Below are 21,634 nucleotides of genomic sequence, written 5' to 3' on the forward strand. Positions count from 1 at the left end.
GCCCCTTGAAGTGCGTATTGTAATATAGTTTGGCATTTGAAGGTTTAAACAAAATATATTTTCAATTTAAAACAAATATATTTGAAGAAATTAATCAGCAATGCACTTTACAAAATGCCCCTTCTGCCCCTTGAAGTGCATATTGTAATATATTTATATTATAATACATTTGAAGGTTTAAACAAAATATATTTTAAATGTAAAAATTTAAGAATATTTAAAAAAAATTCCTTAACCAACAGTTTTTTCATCATATATTAAGCATACATTTAAAATGTGAATTTGAAAATACTTTTTAGTCCCTTGAAATCGTAATATATTTTGACATTTGAAGGTTTATACAAAATATATTTTCAATTTAAAAAATATATTTCCTTAACGAACATTTTTTTTTCATTATATATTTAACATAAATTTCAAATGTATTTTACAAAATGCCCTTTTTGCCCCTTGAAGTGCATATTGTAATATATTTTGATATTTGAAGCTTTAAAGTAAATATATTTTCAACTTTAAAATGTAATATTTTTATTCCTTTTTGAAATTTTTTTTTTACTTTTTTTGTCCTGAAATTGTAATGTATTTTGCAATTTGAAGGTTAAAACTAAATATATTTTCAATTAAAAAAAATATATATATTTTTTTATTATATATTTAGCATAATTTTTAAATGTATTTTATAAAATGCCCTTTCTGTCCCTACAAATGCATTTGTAATATATTTTAGCATTTGAAAATTTAAACTAAATATATTTTAAATTTAAAAATGTTAAAAAATGTACACATTTATTCAACCGTTTTATCATCATATATTTAGCATACATTCAAAATGTAATTTTGAAAAACAAAAATGTTTTCCCTTGAAATCGTAATACATTTCAGCATTTGAATTATTTAAACAAAACATATTTTACATTAAAAAAATATATATTTCCTTAACAAACATTGTACTTTTTTCATTATATATTTTGCATAAATCTGAAATGGCATTTGTGCCACTTGAAGTGCATTTTGTAATATATTTTGCTATTTGAAGGTTTAAACAAAATCTATTTTTAATTTTAAAAATATATATATATATATATCCTTAACAAACATATTTTTTTATGGATATATTCTATTATATATTTGCCATAAATTTTAAATGTATTTTACAAAATGTTCTTTTTGGCTTTTGAAGTGTGTATTGTAATATATTTCGACATTTTGTCACCTTAGAATTATAAGGTTCTATCTGACATTTTTGTCAAAATTGAGTTATTTACATATTCTTATTCTGTGACAACTTATTTACATTATTTGATGTTTCTTTTGTAAGCTGTGTACATTTGGGGCCTTTTTTAGAAAACAAAAATGGTTCTATCTACAGAAGTCTATGGAATGCAAAAACTTCAAAGCTTAATATCTCGAAAGTGCTCAGAATGCAGATAGAACCTTATAATTCTAAGGTGACAAATTTTGAAGATTTAAACAAAGTATATTTCCAATGGAAAAAAAAAATAAATATATATATTTAAATATAGTTCCTTAACCAACTCTATCTCTACTAATATGTTGCAAAATGCTCTTTTATTGCCTTTATATGCTTTTAGTAGTCTGAATGCTACAATAAATTTTAAATTTGTTTGAAATTCATCCAACCTTTTTCTGGCAAGCAAGAGAGCAGAAGAAGATTTTAAGAAGACAAGGCAATGTGAAGTGTGAGCCAAAGAAAACATCAAATCTTTTTTTTTGATTCTGCACAAATCAGTGCAAAGCAGTCAAGAATTCCTCAGTGTTATTTGCTGACCTTCAGTCTTATAGTGTGCACTAGGTTTTAGCTGCAGTCCATCTATGTCCTCCAGCACGTCTGGATCTCAAGGACACTTGTGCATGTACTGAAGATACGGGCTTGGCAAAGAAGACACGGCTTGTTGGGTTTATAGCAGCGGTGACCAGACACAATTAGTATAAGGCGCACGTCATCACATGCTGTTAGCGGTGCTTCATTTTCACACCCCTCCTCGTGGCCACATGTTCCTGCCGTGAGTCCGGAGGTGGGCAGGCGATAGGTGGGCCGTCGTGATGCTGATCAGAGGAGGATCCTTCATCACAGGGTATCACTTGGGATGCTCAGAGTGCCATATGACCTGTTGTTTTTAGTATGTATATGTCCAATATGCAGATTTTATGAATGAAATACTTCAATGAACTACTACAAATGCCAAAATGTGCAGTATACAGTCAGAGAACGGTATATGGGTAGCTGCAACCCACAAAGCAATGCGCTCAAGTTGACATTTCCATTTCCAGACATTTCCTGATAAAGTCATTATTTACCTTAGACTGAATTGGATAAAAAATGAAATTACTTCAAAGCTGATATAAGTAGACGCAGCTCGCTGAATTAAACATGCATCATAGTGAGGTCTTGAGACAACAACCTGATTGGAATGTTTATTTTGCATAAGCCAACTGTTTTACATATTTACAAGAAAGATTAAGGCTGTAAATTGTATGGTATCCTGCTGAAAAAAAAAAAAAAAGAAACAGCCTGAACCCGCCAGGAATTGGTTTGCTGCTTTTAGTAAGTTTTTAGCCTAGTCAGGCTGGTCTGTTAGCTGGTTTAAAAGAGTTTTAGGTCAGTGGTTCCCAACTTCTTTTTTTTTACAGGGACCCCTATTTTAACATTAACTCACAATAGCAAGTTTATAACGCGTAATTCTAACCTTTTTCTGAGAAATGAAGTCAGAATCACGAGATATAAACTTCCAATTGTGAGTTAAGTCAGAATTGCGAGATATAAACACTCAATTCTGACTTTCTTTTCCGAATCGTGTGTTTATATCTTGCAATTGTGACTTTTTATCTTAGAATTACAAGTTTATATCTCGCAATTGTGACTTTTCTCAGAATTCCAAGGTTATATCTTGCAATTGTGACTTTTTTTTTTTTTTGCAGAATTATGAGTTTATATCTCTCAGTTGTGGCTTTTTCTACTCAGAATTCCTAGTTTATATCTCACAATTGACTTTTTCCCCTCAGAATTCCAAGTTCATATCTCGCAGTTGAGACTTTTTTTTTAGAATTGCAAGTTTGTCACGGAATTGTGACTTTTTTCTCAGAATTCCATGTTTATATCTCACAATTTTGACTTTTTTTCTCAGAATTCCAAGATTATATCTTGCAATTGTGACTTTTTCCCTCAGAATTTAAAGTTTATATCTCGCAATTGAGACTTTTTTCTCAGAATTGCCAGTTTGTCTCGGAATTGTGACTTTTTTTCTCAGAATTCTACGTTTATATCTCACAATTGTGATTTTTTTCTTAGAATTCCAAGATTTATATCTCACAATTGTGTCTTTTTTGTTCAGAATTCCAAGTTTGTCTAACAATTGTGACTTTTTTTCTCAGAATTCCAAGTTTGTCTAACAATTGTGACTTTTTTCTCAGAATTCCAAGTTTATATTCCGCAATTGTGAATTTTTTTCTTAGAACTCAAAGATGATATCTGTCACGTTTTACACAGGAACACACGAACAACGACGTAGTAAAAGACGTATATTTAATAAATCCAACGAAAACTCAGGAAACACAGGAACACCAGGAGATAACATCAAAGACCGACAAGGAACAAAGCAAAGACACAAACTTATAAAGACACAATGATTGGGATACACAGGTGTGGGAAATTAGGCAGGAACCAAAACACACAGAGCAGCGGGGGAGATGGGAGAAACCAAACTAAATAGTCCAGGGGTGTGATAATATCTTGCAATTGTGACTCTTTTTCCTCAGATTTCCAAGTTTGTCTCACAATTGTGACTTTTTTCTCTTAATTCCAAATTTGTCACGCAATTGTGACTTTTTTCTCTGAATTCCAAAATTGTGACTTTTTCCCTCAGAATTCCAAGTTTCTATCTTGTAATTGTGACTCTTTTTCTCAGAATTCCCAGTTTATATCTTGCAATTGTGACTCTTTTTTTTCTCAGATTTCAATGTTTGTCTAGCAATTGAGACTTTTTTCTCAGAATTCCAAGTTTATGTCTCACAATTGTGACTTTTTTTCCACAGAATTGCAAGTTTATATCTCGCAGTTGACTTTTTCTTCTTAGAATTCCAAGTTTATATTACTGTGACTTTTTTCTCTCCGAATTCTAAGTTTGTCTCGTAATTGTGACTTTTTTTTTCTCAGAATTTTTGAAATTGTGAGAATACATCTGAAAAGGGATGTAATAATGTTTCTTGTGACCTTCTGCTAAGTCTCGTACAGTAAATCCTTTTGCTCAGTAGGTTGAGAAAAAGCAGTATTGATGTAAATAGACTAGCAACCTCTTGATCTTAATCTAGTTCTTCTAAATCGGTCCTCTCCTCTTAGATTGATGGTTTCCGTGCTGTTAATAGCTGGGCTTTGATAAATGATAATCAGGTACATCCGTTGGGTGCACTGAGCTTGGTGCTAATGGCTCTTTTGTAGCTCAGGACTCAGAGGTGAGGTGAACGCTTGAGTGAGAATGTCCTCAGGCGCTGTGGGCTAGTTTAGCTCAAGTGTGGTTGGTTGTTGTCTTTTTTACTTTCCCTCCCTCGCTCTCTCTCTGTGTCGCCTCCTCCGGTTCTCTGACTCCTCTCTCAATTTCTCAGCCCCTCGGGTGCCTGAAAGAAAGCCAATACAAAAAGGATTAGTGGGGGCTGACTTGTTTTTGATTTGTACAGTAACAAGATTTGATGGTCTGTGTTTAAACATGACGCTATCGAGGAGAATAATGATCCGCACAGCATGTTTCAGCATGAGACTGAGAAAGCTAATAGAAAGACCAGATTTAGATCATGAGTTTAATGCTTGAAATTAATACAATGTGTTGACTTTCAGTCACCACTTTTCTGTTGCCACTAGCATGACCAAATAATATTGATTACAAAGTTTTCCCATCACTGTACCACCAGAGTGTAGTATAATTAGAAAGCTATTATAGTTTTTAGTATTATTTGTATGTTTGTTCTTCGTAATTTTAAAGAATTAGTAGGAGTGTAATGGTTTACAAAATTCATGGTTTGGTTAGATACGACACAATGGCATCATATTTTTTTTGTTTTTTGTTTTTACTTTGAACAATGCAGTGTGTCAAACAACAGTCACATCTTAGATCAGCAGCAGGAGTCGGATTTCATTTATCACATGAGGAGAGTGAGTCAAATTTGAGTGAGGTGAGAAAGACAAGAAGTTGGCGAAAGATTTAGTTTCAAAAACAAAATACAAAAGCTTTACATTTTAGTGGGTTTTTGAGATTGTATTAGTTTTAACTGCTTTAAAGGCACAATATGTAATTTTTGCTGCTAGAGAGCGCACTTTCAAAACAAACAGCGAAACAAAGGCGTGGTTTGATGACACTGTGATTGAGTGTGGAATCATGGGAGTTGTCGTCTCCATCCCCACAGCCGATGCAATCTGACAGGTCTCGGCAAGAAATCACGTTCATGGATGAGTTAATATACTGATGTTTTATTAAGGTCACACTGTCGTATGAAGCAGGGTGGGGCTGAAAGCTGTGAAAGTGAAACGAGACCGCTGGAGCAATTATTAATGAGAGACAATCACACACGGCTTAAAGGGGTAGTTTGCCCAAAAATGAAAATTTGATGTTTATCTGCTTACCCCCAGGGCATCCAAGATGTAGGTGTTGGTGCTTTGTTTCTTCAGTAGAACACAAACGAAGATTTTTAACTCAAACATGCAGTCTGTTAGTTATATAATGCCAGTCAATGGTTACCAAATCTTTAAGACTAAAAAAAAAACATACACAGACAAAACTAAATTAAACCCTGCGGCTCATGACAATACACTGAGGTCTTAAGACACAAAACAATTGTTTTGTGCAAAAAACTGAACAGTATTTATATCATTATTTGCCCCTGATCCACCGCAACTTCCCATGTTTTCTACAAAATAAAACCAGAAATCGAAGTTGTTTGTACGAAGTTGTTTACACAACTTAAATTCTTCGACTTAATTTCTCTGGATTTAAACATTCTAGGCAACATTTGGGCAATGTATAACACTATTCTAGTGGTTTTTGGATATTTTAATCAAAAAATCGTACATATTGTGTCTTTAAATGTCTTTTTCTATTTTTATTTAATTTTAGTCATTTAGTCATGTTTTTGTGATTTTTTTTTTTGTGTTTTTATTATTTTTATTATGTTTTTAAAATGTCTATAGTTTTTTTCTAGGTTTTAATTTATTATTCTACTACATCAAGACAAACTAAATAACCAGCTAAAATAAAAGAAGCTCAAATGCTCGATTTTAAAGATATCTTCGACTGCATTTGGCCCGTGTGGAGTAACCAGCAAAATACGATATTAAGATATTACAGTGGCTGTAGCATTTCTGATGTTAAGAAATTGCCAAATATTAAAGACTAAGTGGACATTTTAATAAAATGTTGTTAAGTCAATATTAAACAAGGATTAGATTGCAGAGTAACGTGTAAAAAACAATCACCAGGCCGTTGGCACCCTCTGCAGGCATTTGTTATAATACAATATGTAATATATCGAATTCCTGAGGAAGACCGGCTTTGTGCTGTCTGTGATTTGAGTTTGGTTGAGGATGAATTTCATTTCATGTTTTACTGTCCTTTGTATAATGATTTGAGAAATGTTTTGTTTGAAAAGATTCAATGTAAGAATCCTGATTTATTTTGGTTGTCTGAAGGGGATATGTTGGGCTGGTTGTTTGATAATGAGTGGTTTAGTGTCGCAACATTTGTGGAGAAAGCTTGGATTTTAAGGCAAAGAACGCTCTATCCCAAGATGTAATGATATTGTTTATAATGGTATATGGTCATCTTCTTATTTGAAATGTCAGTGTCTTATAAGCCCATGTGGGCTGGGCACAAATTCTGTGTATGACACTTAAATAAAATGAAATGTAATGAAATGTAATGTATTTTTACACAGGTTTTTATTTTATTTTATTTTTATAAAACCATGATTACTTGCTTTTCATACTTTACCTGAACCAATTGTTATTGCCTCATTGCTATTATATATGTACTTTAAGTCATTTAAAGTCTGATTTTGGCTTAGGTCTATTTTTATTACCCCAAAAAAATAGTTATAATTTTCTGATTACTTGATTAATTGTTAGAATAATCAACTGATTACTCGATTACCAAAATAATCCTTAGTGACTGCTCTAATTTCATTTTAGTTGAAGCTTATGTCATGTAATGAACTGTTTTTATGGTTTCAGTTTACTATAATATCCCTGCTACAGAGTGTATTTTCAGCCTTACATGATGATATCGTGTGCAATCTAGTCTGTTTTGTAGTAATTAGAATCTAATCTGACATTTCGTGCTGTTATAAATCATCTAGGGCGTAATCTAATGCCATACAACCAGAATATTAGCATTTAAATGAGCATGCTCATTTCATCCAGTGTTAGCGTGGGCATGTGCCGTAATTGAGACATGACTCTCCGCAGAGCCCGTTTTGGCATCTGATACAGAGGTCTGTGGAAGCTTACGGTTCAGCGCTAGCTTATAACATGCAAACCATCCAGTCGACGCAAGCTAAAGCAGACCAAAGTGGCAAAGTCCGTCACAGTACTTGATCTTGTGAGGGAGTCTCTGACAAAACATTTGACATCTGATGTCTGATTTTTCACATTTGTTTACCTGCAAGTGCTTTTATCCATTTAGATGTTTATATATTTACTAAATCATTTAACCTACACCAGCATTCATTACAGTTGTATTATAAAATAAATTAATATTTTATTCAGCAAGGACATATTAAATTGATCAAAAGGGAAAGTAAAGACATTTATAGTGTTTTGATTTCAAATAATTGCTGTTGGTTGGAACTTTTTGTTGATCAGGGAATCCTAAAAAATACAAAATAATAATTAGCACAACTGTTTTTAACCTTGATAATAATAAATGTTTCTCAAGCAGCAAATCAGCATATTACACTGATTTCTGAAGGATCATGTGACACTAAAGACTGGAGTAATGATGCTTAAAATTCAGCTTTGCATCACAGGAATAAATTACATTTGGCAATACATTAAAATAGAAAACAGTTATTTAAAATTGTAATAATATTTCACTATTTTACTGTTTTTTCTATCAAATAAATACAGCCTTGGTGAGCATAAAAGACTTCTTTCAAACACAACCATTAACTTTTGAACAGCGTTTGAAGTAAAAGCTACCTCGCTTATAGTTTTTATTAATATTTAGATTTTTTTTTTTAATCCTGATTTTAACATTTTGGTAATTTTCTAGTTAGTTTTTGTGATTTTATTAGTTATTTCTAAGTGTTAAAATTAATTTTATTTCAGTTTTAATTTTTTTTTGTAATTTTAGGTAGTTTTAGTCATTTGTTTTTTTTTTTTTTGTGATTTTTATTTATTTTTTTGAACATATATATATATATATATATATATATATATATATATATATATATATATATATATATATTTCATTTTTAGTTTATTTTAGTATATTTTAGTATATCAATTACTGTTATAAAGTGTATTATTATTAATAATAATAATAATAATAATATATTACTTGTAATAATATTAATATTATTATTATTATTATTATTATTATTATAAATTCAAATAATATTTCACAATTTTACTGTTTTTGCTGTATTTTTTTAATCAAATAAATGCAGCCTTAGTGAGCATAAAAGACTTCTTTCAAACCATAAACCATAAACTTTTGAAAAGTATTGTTAGTCGTGCATATTTAGTATTTTTGGGTTAAAAAAAACGTTTTTCTTGTAATTTTAGTTAGTTTTAGTCATTTGTTGTGTGTTTTTGTGATTTTTTAAATTTTTTTTTGAAGGTCTACATTTTTATTTTATTTCAGTTTTAGTTTTTTTTGTATATAAATTACTGTTATATATATATTTTTTGTATTATTATTATTATATATTAATTCCAATAATATTAATAATACTATTACTAAATACTAAAATGTTTCTTTCAAGCAACTTTGGTTCAGAGTTACTTTATATTTATGCAGTAAAACATAAGATTTATTTTCAAAACTTCGTGTGCAGAAAATAGGCTTTTTCTTCAAGCATGATTGAGCATTACAAAGCAGGATATAAAAAATCTGGTGAATTTATTAGTAAATCTCAGTCTGCATCCACAGAAGAATAAACATCAAAACTGTGTTTCATTAATGTATTTCAAAACCAGCAATAAAACAATGATATCACAAATTTAGCTTTATTTCAAATGCCTCTATTAAAAGGCACTTCTTCTGTTCCTAAGGCAAATTTCTCCCATTTTTCTGTGACGGATCGGTCTCCTTGTACTGTTTCTGGCATGACTAAGCCAAAAGAAGGGGATCGTGGGTAGTAGCGAGGCCTCTGTTCCCTGGAGTCACGGCTAACAAAGTAATGATCTTCGATCGCATTCTTTGGCTGTTCAAACTAATTGGTAAAAACTAAATCCGAGGCACAGACACTGATTCTTTAATCGGTGATTTTTCGCATGCATTCATCGCTATTACCAGTCTAGAGCGGCGGAGGAAACTAAATAGGGATGGATGGATGTGTGAAAAGCACATTTGCAAGGGGAAATAGTGGCCGGAGGGAATTAGAAGACAGATTAGCAAAACAACGCTCTGTGATGGACGAGTGAAGAATTGAAAGAGAGAAGAAATGCTGTTTTCTAGCCACTGTTTTTTGTGAATAACGAGGCTATAAATAAGTGTGTGTGTGGTGGGTGATTGTGGAGAAGAACATTAACTACAGTTGCTCCGGCACGGATTGTGGTTATTGATCTTCAGCATGTACTGCTGAGCCCTTGTGTGTGTGTGTGTGTGTGTGTGTGTGTGAAAGAGAGAGAGAGAGAGAGAGAGAGCGTTTGTTGTGTCCTAGCATGCAGCAGTGATAATCCCTGAGGTGTTTAGTGGCTTTGGCTCTCCACGTAAAATATTTCTTCTCTTTTTCTTTTTTTTATTGCCATTTCACTGTGGTCCAGTCACAAATTTAACATTATTTATGTATGTATTTTTTATTAATATTTTTTAAATATTCATTTTTCTTAATCATTATTACTTGTTCATTAATATTATTTAATATTATTTCAAATTTATGAATATCATCTTCGGTTTTTCACCTAATTTTAATTTTAGAAATGAAATCTGAATCTAATTCTATTATGTTTTTAATTAATATTGAATCTTTTTTCCCTTCTTCACTTTCTTTTCATTATGGTCTAGTGACAAATTATATATTTATTTTTTATAAAAGAATTTCTACTAATATTTATTTTTTTCACTTCATTGTAACAGTTGTCTACTCACAAATATGTCAGTATTTATTTTATTCATATATATATATATATATATATATATATATATTTTTTTTTTCACTTTTCATTGTGGTCCAGTCACAAAATTCTAAATTATTAGCCCTATTTATTGTGTTTAGAATTAATATTTTATCTTTTGTTTTCCTTCTTCTCTTCCTTTATATTGTAGTCCAGTAAAGAATATTTATTTATTTTTATTAATTAATTTCTATTAATAGTTCTTTTTATTATTCACTTCATTGTAACTGTTATCTACTCACAAATATTTCAGTGTTTATTTATTTTAATAAAATTTATTATTTTTTACTATTTTTATTGTGGTCCAGTCACAAATCCTTTTATTTATTTATTTTTTAAATATAATCTCCTTCTGTTTTTCATTTTCTTTTCATTGTGGTCCAGTCACAAAATGATCAACGCTATTTATTATGTTTTTAATTAATATTTTCCTTCTTCACTTCCTTTTTCATTGTGGTCTAGTGACAAATTATTTATTTATTTTTATTAAATAATTTCTATTAATATTCTTATTTTTGACTTCATTGTAACTGTTGTCTACTCAAATATATCAGTATTTATTTATTATTTGTTTTATTAATATTTCTACTTTTTTTTTTTTTACTCACTTTTTTATTTTGGTCCAGTCACAAATGTGTCTTCTTTTTTTTAATATGATCATATTCTATTTTTTCCTTCCTTTTCATTGTGATCCAGTCACAAAATTATCAGCACTTCACTGTTTTTCTCTTTTTATTTTTTATTTCACTGTAGCTGTTATCTGCTCATACATTTATCAGTGTTTATTTATTATTTATTTTATTAAAATGTCTTCTTTTTTATTTACTTTTTTATTTTGGTCCAGTGACAAATGTATTTTTTTATATAATCTCTTACTATTTTTTACTTCCTTTTCATTTATCATGTTATTTATCTTGTTTTTAATTAATATTTCATTTTTTTATATTCTTTACTTCCTTTTCATTGCGATCCAGTCACAAAATTATCAGTGCTTATTTATTATGTTTTTAATTAAAATGTCATTTTTAATCACAAATGTATCATTATTTAATTTTTTCAATTAATATTTCTTCTCATTTTATTTTTCACTTCTTTGTAACGGTTGTCTACTCACAAATTCATCAGTATTTATTTATTATTATTTATTTTGTTAATATTTATTCTTTGTTCTTTTTTACTCTCTTATCATTGTGGTCCAGTCACAAATATGGGTTATTTATTTATTTATTTAGTAAAATATCTTTATTTTATTTTATTTGCTAATATTTCTCATTTTCTTTTTTACCTCCTTTTAATTGTGGTCAAGTATTTATTCATGTCACAGCATGAACAGATTAACATATAACATATTGAGCTAATCATAGCAGAAATTATACAAGTTTTAAAGGTACAGTAGCACAAAAATTTTATGTAATTTCACTGGTCTGAGGGAGAATAGAAAACAGTCACGTACAACTTTCTGGTTTAAGACATCTTGACTAATGATATAAGTAGACTTTTGTGGGGAAAAAATCGAAATGCTACAAAATTGATCGCTGTAATGCTATTTATTATATCCCAACTGTTGTTTTGGCTTTCACTGTAATCATTCAGTTAGAGGTGCAGTAACATTTACCGCGGTGGCTGACAGCCAGAGCCAAATATTTTCACATTTGGACTGAGCTGATGGATGTTATGCAGAAAGATGAAGCGTCTGTCATGGGGGTGGACGTGAAAATGTGTGTGTGTGTGTGTGTGTGTGTGTGTGTGTGTGTGTGTGTGCATACAGACTCGACTTCATTGGTATATGTCAGATGTTGTGTTAGGATCTGTGTTCTTGAAAATTGCTCTGGCCAGAAGGCAAAAATTTTGACATTTGACTTGATTGTTCACTTCTATGAGACAATTAAAGTTGATAATATGAAGATCACTAAACACTAGCACAACAAATTTATGTGTAAATCGTCTAAATTGTCCCTAGCAAATAATTTTGAGCAAACAATTAAGTGTTTGTGTATGTAGCTGTCACCAGCTGAACTTCAGTGGTCAAACTATTTAAAATATAATGAATTAAGCTACAAACTCGATTATAGTGCACAATGTTTCCATCTAACATGTATTTTAAGGTGCAGCTCACCATTCTAATGGAGCGTTTTTACTAGTTAGCAGTAAATGTTCGTAGATTTTTCATAGATGGAAATATGAATATTTTGTTTAAAAACGTCCTTCTTTTTTCGCTTGTTTCAATTAGGTTAATGTCGTAACACTAGTGAGCTAAGCCAGCAGTAATTCTGACAGTGTCGTACAAACATAGCTGAAGATGCAAAAAGAGGAGGAACTGACAAACCGATTCAATTTAGTGAGTCATTCACGCTGGAAATGCTCCGGTTGATTCCACCTGACTTCAGTCATTCAGTTCAAGCGATTCACTAGCAAACACAAGATCAAAAGAGCCATTCATTTCAATTCTATATCGCTTGTAATGATTTTAAAAAGCACGTATAGGCCTATAGTGATGGCCGAAAAGGAACTTTTCAAAACTCATCATCAAAACTCATCAAATGGTTTCAAGCACTGCGTCATAAAACAATTTATTGTAGGGTACCACAAATTATTTGATTTAGATCAGGACTTCAAATTGTGTATAGCAAATCTTTTGATTCAAACTGGGGCTTTGGAGCGGATTTGCGAATCATTTGATTAAGATTTGAACTTTGGGTATCGCAAATAATTTAATTTAGATCGAAACCTCAGAGTAGGTTCGCGGATCATGACCTGCACTTCTAATCTGCGAGTCCTAATCTGAAATGACTTCAGTGCAGTTTCTCGAATCATTTGATTTAGATAGAGACTTCGGAGCGGGTTTGCAAATCATTTGATTCAGATTGGAAGTTTGGTGCGTTTTCGCAAATCATTTAATTTAGATAGAGACTTTGGAGCGGGTTCACAAATAATTTAATTCAGATTGTGATTTCGGTGCAGGTTTGTGAATCATTTGGTTTAGATAGAGACTTGGGAGTGGGTTCACAAATCAATTGATTCAGATAGGGACTTAGGAGCGCGTATCAAATTCTTTGATTTAGATAGGGACTTCGGTGCAGGTTTGCAAATTATTTGATTCAGATCGGGACTTCGGAGCATGTATATCGCAAATCATTTGATTCAGATCGGAACTTCAGAGCTGGTTCACAAATCAATTGATTCAGATCGGGACTTCAGAGCTGGCTCGCAAATCATTTGATTCAGATCGGGACTTCAGAGCTGGCTCGCAAATCATTTGATTCAGATCGGGACTTCAGAGCTGGTTCGCAAATCATTTGATTCAGATCGGAAGTTTGGTGCGTTTTCGCAAATCATTTAATTTAGATAGAGACTTTGGAGCGGGTTCACAAATAATTTAATTCAGATTGTGATTTTGGTGCAGGTTTGTGAATCATTTGGTTTAGATAGAGACTTGGGAGTGGGTTCACAAATCAATTGATTCAGATAGGGACTTAGGAGCGCGTATCAAATTCTTTGATTTAGATAGGGACTTCGGTGCAGGTTTGCAAATTATTTGATTCAGATCGGGATTCGGAGCATGTATATCACAAATCATTTGATTCAGATCGGAACTTCAGAGCTGGTTCGCAAATCATTTGATTCAGATCGGGACTTCACAGCTGGTTCGCAAATCATTTGATTCAGATCGGGACTTCAGAGCTGGTTCGCAAATCATTTGATTCAGATCGGAACTTCAGAGCTGGTTCGCAAATCATTTGATTCAGATCGGGACTTCAGAGCTGGTTCGCAAATCATTTGATTCAGATCGGGACTTTGGTGCGTTTTTGCAAATCATTTAATTTAGATAGAGACTTTGGAGCGGGTTCACGAATAATTTAATTTAGATCATGATTTTGGTGCAGGTTTGTGAATCATTTGATTTAGATAGAGACTTAGGAGTGGGTTCATGAATCATTTAATTCAGCTCGGGACTTTGGTGCGGGTTCACAAATCAGTTGATTCAGATAGGAACTTAGGAGCATGTATCAAATTCTTTGATTTAGGTAGGGACTTCGGTGCAGGTTTGCAAAACATTTGATTCATATCGGGACTTCAGAGTGGGTTTGCAAATTATTTGATTCAGATAGGGACTTCAGTGCAGTTTCGCAAATCATTTGATTTAGATAGAGACTTCAGAATGGGTTTGTCAATCATTTAATTCAGATCGGGACTTTTGTGCGGGTTCACAAATCAGTTGATAGGAACTTAGGAGCATGTATCAAATTCTTTGATTTAGGTAGGGACTTCGGTGCAGGTTTGCGAAACATTTGATTCATATCGGGACTTCAGAGCGGGTTTGCAAATTATTTGATTCAGATAGGGACTTTAGAACAGGTTTGTGAATCATTTAATTCAGATCGGGACTTCAGAACGGGTTCACAAATCATTTGATTGAGTTAGAAACTTCGGAGCAGGTTTGCAAATCATTTGATTCAGATTGGGACTTCGTTTCGTGAATTATTTGATTCATATAGGGACTTTGAAATGTGTATTACGATTCAGTTTGTGACTTCGGAGTGGGTCTTCGAATTATTTAATTCAGAACCATGATTAATTTGTGGATACCATGGTTTAACTTTTTTTTTTGGATTAAGGGATTTGTTGCAAGGTTAACAAAAATAATAAAACTGAATAAATTTCCCCCTAAGAGGACACACATGATGAATATACAGAGGATTAACAGAACTTCGGATAGTTAACATGTACTTGTCTAGATCAACCTTGAGTAAAGAAAAGAGAGTTTTAAAGCCAGTTATTTGTTTATGGAAAATTCAGCTATCAGGAAAGACATATAAAGTTATATATTTCTGTATTCTCGTTAGAGTAGTCAAAAAAATCTAAATAAACATCTTTAAAACAAAAATAAGATGAACATTATAAAACATCAATGTCATCCTTGCTGATTAAAAGTATTGTATTAATTTATTTAAAAAAACACTTGGTACTGTTGCATTTTTGTTATTCCAAGATATTTAAAAGAATACCGTGTTACTATAATGACACCTTGTCCGAAACACAAATAACTCTAATTGTTTAAATACATTTGTTTTTTTTAATCACAGCATAAAGATACAATATGCAGAGGGATTAAATTTGTCCACAGAATGACAAATTGACTGAAAAATTGTGTCTCTTGGAAGCATGATGCTGAAACATTTGTGATAATGATGGGGGGTAATGAGTAATGAGCAGGAGAGGAAGTGATGCGGGCTTCCTCAGGGATGCTTTGGAATATTCCTGCTGCCAGCTCTCCTCCGCGTGATGCCGCCTCTCGCTTTATCACGCGCTGCCGTATGGGATACATATTCATGACTGCCTATGCTTCAGTGCATCTGAGAGCTCCTCACACACACACAACATGAAAGTTGAACACTTCTGAATGACTCAGCTAACTCTACTCAAACCTCATGCTCTTAAAGAGACAGTTCACCTGAAAATAAAAATATTCAGTTATTGTTCCAAAGGCGACATGAGAGTTACTAAATGATGACAGAATTTTTATTTTTGGTTTTAATGGTCCCTTTAAATGTATGGGAATGGCATCTCTAACTGTAAGGAATGGAGTTTATTCTGGCGGCCGTTTTGCAACCCAGGGGATTGTGGCTCTTTGCAAACTGTTGTAATTATGCAAATGGAATAATTGGACCGTTTCCTAGAATTCTTCGCCAGCCAAGACGGATTATTGATCAGAGATGGAAAGAGAAGGAGGAGAGGATAAGGAATTGGGAAGGAGACAGATAGACAGAAGGGAGAGAGAGAGAGACAAATGTCCTGTGTCCTTAATAAACTTCCTGTCCTGAAGGAAACACGATCTATGCTGGGAAGACTGAAAACACAGAAATAGAGCTGTAGAAATAGAGAGTTTATTCGGTTGACAAATTTAATTAGCCAAACTCTCATCTCCTGTGTTTTTGTCTGTGCTGTGCATATCTAAACGCGTATCCGTAGCATTTATCTGGGATAAACGAGTGTACGTGTTAGATTTTTTTGTGTGTCTGCTTGCAGTCGTGCGTGAATGTGTGTGTCTGCTTAAGGAGTCTGAATTAATTTGCTAATGTGTTTGCGGTAAACGCAGATGATTCCCTACAGCCGTATTCGATTCTTTAAGAGGTAATGAACGCAGACGGAGCGCAGTATCAGCACTAAGTCATAAAAGCCAATTAGTTATTTCTAAAGACAGAATATGGGTAGTTACATTATAAGGATGAGTTAATCTCACAAACCTGCCAAGACCATATTCAGGTCATATTTCACACGTATAAGAAATTATATCCTTCTCTAAATACAAAGGAGCTATTTTTAATGTCATTAACACTCAAATGTAAAAAAATATTCACCACAGTAATAAGAATTTTGTGTGTCAAAAGATTTTTAATGTTTTTAAAAAAAGCCTTTCTGCTCACAAAGCCTGCATTTATTTAATCTAAAGTATCCAAAACTGTAAAATATTTTTACTATTTAAAATAACTGTTTTCTATTTTAATATATTTTCAAATGTAATTTATTCCTGTGATGAAATCTACATTTTTAGCATCATTACTCCAGTCTTCAGTGTCACACGATCCTTCAGAAATCATTCTAATATGCTGATTTTTTTATTATCAATATTTAAAACAGTTGAGTACATTTTTCAGGATACTTTGATGAAAAGAACAATCCAAAGATTAGCATTTATCTGAAATAAAAAAAGCTTTTGTAATTTTACACTATACCAGTTAAAAGCCTGGAGTCAGTATAATTTTTTTTTTGATATATACATTTATAATGTTACAAAAGTTTTATATTTCAGATAAATGCTATTCCTCTAAACTTTCTATTCATCAAAGAAACCTGAATAAACCTGAATATTATGTTTTCTACATAATAATAATAATAATAATAATAATAAATGAGTTGTTTCTGCAGCAAATCAGAATATTAGAATTTCTGAAGGATCATGTGATTGGAGTAATGATTCAAAAAATTCAGCTTTGAAATCACAGGAATAAAATACATTTCAAAATATATTCAAATAGAAAACAGTTATTTTAAATAGTAAAAATATTTTTTAATTTTTACTGCTTTTCTTGTACGTTGGATCAAATAAATCCAGGCTTGGTGAGCAGCAGAGATTTCTTTAAAAATCATTAAAAATCTTACTGTTAAAAAACTTTTGACTGGTAGTGTGTGTATATATATATATATATATATATAATTTTCCTTTTGACTTTTAGTGTGAAATGTAACTCATGCGTTATGCACTGTCGTTGTTTTTCATTAAACAGAATGTCACAGTACAAAGATCCTATATATTTTATCCTATATTTTAATGTGATTATATATATGTAATAATAAAAGTAAACAAAAAAGGTGTTTAAAAAAACTTTATAGCTCACAATTCAGACTTTTTCCCTCATAGTTGTAAGTTCACAATTCTAAGAAGAAAAGTCAGATATTCAAGATAGAAAACTCGCAATTATGAGAAAAAAAAGAAGAATTGTGAGATAAATTAGGAAAAAGGTCACAATTAGATTTTTAGTTTTGCATTTTTAAAAAAAAAAAACCTGAATTGCGAAATGTACACTCGCAATATAAATATATGAGCAATATCTCACAAGTAGCCAAGTGCCGTAATCACAGTGTGCTGATATCACATGGCTAAAAGTGTGATATTGCATTTATACAATCGACGGCATGAGTGTGTAAATACCTAAAAAAACATAAAATAAATAAAAATATTTTGTGCAAAATACTTTCTTCTGCAATGGATTCAAATCTCAAGTTGACAGTTTAACATCTAAATCCAAGCCTCAGTTACTAATTCGAAAACATTACATTTAGATGATTGCACATATACTTACTTGCCGGCAACCCGCCAAAAGAATACCTTCTAAATTAGGTTTGAAAATGATAAAAATTCTAAGTAAAAATTTAAATATTATAGTATAGTAATAGTATTTTTATTTAATACTCCCTTTTTATTTTAAAACATAATAGTATTACCACAGTTTATTATTTTATATATTAAAAAAACCTAAAAATAAAAATAAATGATATTCTTATCACTATTATAAATACATTTTATAGAGACATCAGAGTCAGCGGTAAAATCCAGAAGATCTGGCCGAGGTGAGGCTGCTTTTGGCGGGTTCATGAGCGCTGAATGGTCGCTGACTCCCTGGAGCTCACGTCTCCGAAAACGTTGAAGCTAATTTTTAAAGAGATGTTTTAAGTGTAAACAAGTACATTCTTGCTTTAAAAACTACATTATGTGATGCAGAAACAGTATTATTTATAAAATTATAATGGATTTGAGTGTCCACCATCACTGTGAGAAAATACTGAAGGCGGAGTGATACAAACAGTTAAACAGTTCTGTTATCACTAGAATATCGCACTCCTCTCAGCCAATAAGATATATGCCTCATGTATGCATTGTCAAAAAAAAAAAAAAAAACCTTTGCATGAGCCCTCTATGAGTGTGTTTGTCTCTGTGTGAGGAGAATGTATAATGGCAGAAGTGTACCAGCCCAAAACAGCATTTCTTACATAAGACTGAGTGCCCGTTGATCTGGAACTAAGGCAGGCTGGCACAAGCCAGCTCACAGTTCACTCCGGTGTGTCTGAAACAGCACTTCCCTTCCCTCTGCTGGTCGAACCCAGGCATTACAATGCCACGACACGCATAAATCCCAGCGCATTTATCCTGTTTAATATCTGACGTCTTTCCAGAATGCTCATTCACATTAGCTTTATGACTTCCTCTGGTCTTTAATCGTATTTTCCATTCTGTTATGGTTTTTCCATTAACAATGTGTTTGTATACAGTGTCCCGAATGTAAAATGCCTCATTATTCTTTGTAATTGAATCCTTTGAATAATGCTATCAGTTTGTTTTTGTGTCATTGCTTATTCCATCTCCTTCTGCACTCACTCTGCTGTCTTTCATTGTTTCTGTTTTGTTGCACTCCACAATCATGCAGCACCTGATGGACGCCAGGAGGACAAAGGTTTGTTGTCATGTTCGCCATCACTAGCGTGCGCAGAACATGCTCTCTGATCTTTAAACAAAACCACACTGTACCCTGAAACTGATCCCTGGATTCAGATCTCATAGGTTTCTTTGAGTGTTGTTCTTATCTTCTAGGGATGCACAATAATGGTGACCATATTCAGAGTTAGCCAATATTGGGATTTTTAGTTGTGTTGATCTTATTAGTCCAATATCAGAAGCAGATATTATCAGCAGATTCGATTTTTAATTTAATTTTATTATTTTTTTAATTTAATTTAATTCAATTTTAGTTTAGTTTATTAGTAGGTAATTGAATTGATTTCATTTAATTTTCATTTTTTAAAATATTTATTTATTTATATATTCATTTATTTAAGTTTGAGTAATTTTGTTTCTTAAACATGATTTAAAATAACTTGTAATTTTCATAGAATTTTTTTATGTAATATTTACATTTTGATTTAAGTGTTATTTTAATTAGCTAAAATTACTTTTATTAATTGAATTGAATTGAATTATTATTTTTAGCATTTTTTTAAAATTTCATTTATTTTAGTTTTAGTTTAGTTTATTAATGAGCATTTTGATTGCATTTGCACTAATAAGGATGTACATGTATTTATAAATTGAAGCTTCGGAAGCTTCAAGCCTTTATTTTTTTTTAAATTTCAGTTTTCTTTTAAGTTTTAGTAATATTGTTACTTGCCTTTATTTTTCAGTTTGTTTAAGAAATATTTATTTATTAAGGTTTTAGTAATTTTAGTTCTTAAACTATTTTATTTCATTTTGTTGCCAAAACAACATTTCTAATTTTAATTACCTAAAAAAAATTAATGGTTTAATTATTTTAAATTTTAATTATTTAACAATAACAACATAGCAGTAGACAGAAGCAGATATTATCCGCAGATTTGTTTTAAAATTTAATTTCATTTTATATAATTTTCAATTTAATTTAATTTAATTGTATGAATTATTTAATTTACATTTTTTTAGTTTGGTATTTTAATTGAAACGTTTAGTTTTTATTTCTAAATTTCTGCCAGATTTCAATTTTTAATTGAAGATTTAATGTTTAATTTTGTTTATATTATTTTTAAGTGAATTGAATTGAATTTAATTTAATTTTATTCTATTAATTATTTTATTTTATTATTATTTTTTTTAGTTTATTAATAGGTATAAACCATTACCTTTTTTTTTTTTTCTAAATTTCTGCCAGATTATAATTACCATTTTCTGTGGTGCATAATTTTACAATATTTTTATGTGATTTATGTCACATGATAATAATGTGCATGTATTTATAAATTAAAGCTTCAGATGCATCAGGCATTTATTTTATTTATTCTTATTATTTTTAAGTTTTAGTAATATTGTTTGTTGCCTTCAATTTTTTTATTTGTTTAAGTGATATTTATTTATTTATTTAAAATATTAGTTTTAGTCATTTTAGTTCTTAAACATATTTTATTTAATTTTGTTGCCAAGACACCATTTCTATTTTCATTTAATTTTTTAATCTAATATTTTAATTTTATTTTGATTTAAGTTTTATTTCAATTACCTAAAAAAATGCAATGGTATAATTATTTTATTGGATTATATTTAATTAAATTTTATTTTTTATTAAAATTATTTTTATTAAATTTTATTAAATTTTATTAATTATTTTAATTTATTGTATTTTTTTTGTTTGTTTAGTTTAGTTTATTAATAGGTATTTTAATTGAAACCATTTTTGAAACCCTTTTTATTTCTAAATTTCTGCCAGATTTCAATTACCATTTTCTGTGATGCATAATTTTACAATAATTTTATGTGACTTATGTCACATGATAAGAATGTACGTGTATTTATAAACTGAAGCTTCAGATGCATCAGGCATTTATTTTTTTATTATTATTATTATTATTATTTTATTTTTATTTTTTTTGCTTTAGTAATATTGTTTTTTGCCTTCTGTTTTTATATCAGTTTGTTTAAGAAATATTTATTTATTTATTTAAATTTTAGTTTTTAGCAATTTTAGTTCTTAAACATATTTTATTTCATTTTGTTGCCAAAGCAACATTTCTAATTTTCATTAATTTTTTTTAATCTAATATTTATATTTTGATTTAAGTTTTATTTTAGTCAACTAAAATAATTTTTAATAGTTTTATTATTTTACATTTTAATTAACAATAACTTAAAAGGGTGAATTGAATTGACTTCATAGATTTCATTATCAGTGCATCCCTAGCTGCTGATCTGAGACCATTGCAATTTTATTT

The 21,634-nt window shown here is 30.7% G+C and overlaps 1 protein-coding gene across 1 annotated transcript in view; it reads left to right on the forward strand.

Moving 5' to 3' along the window:
* The window catches only part of erc2 (ELKS/RAB6-interacting/CAST family member 2), a 76,318-nt gene that overhangs the window by 12,809 nt on the left and 41,875 nt on the right, over positions 1 to 21,634 (forward strand). The window contains exon 2 of the mRNA XM_073826071.1: positions 19,327 to 19,353. Coding sequence (XP_073682172.1) covers positions 19,327 to 19,353 — 27 coding nt within the window. The remainder of the gene's footprint in view (positions 1 to 19,326; positions 19,354 to 21,634) is intronic.

The sequence above is a fragment of the Garra rufa genome, chromosome 20 (genome assembly GCF_049309525.1).
Source record: "Garra rufa chromosome 20, GarRuf1.0, whole genome shotgun sequence".
NCBI lineage: Eukaryota > Metazoa > Chordata > Actinopteri > Cypriniformes > Cyprinidae > Garra > Garra rufa.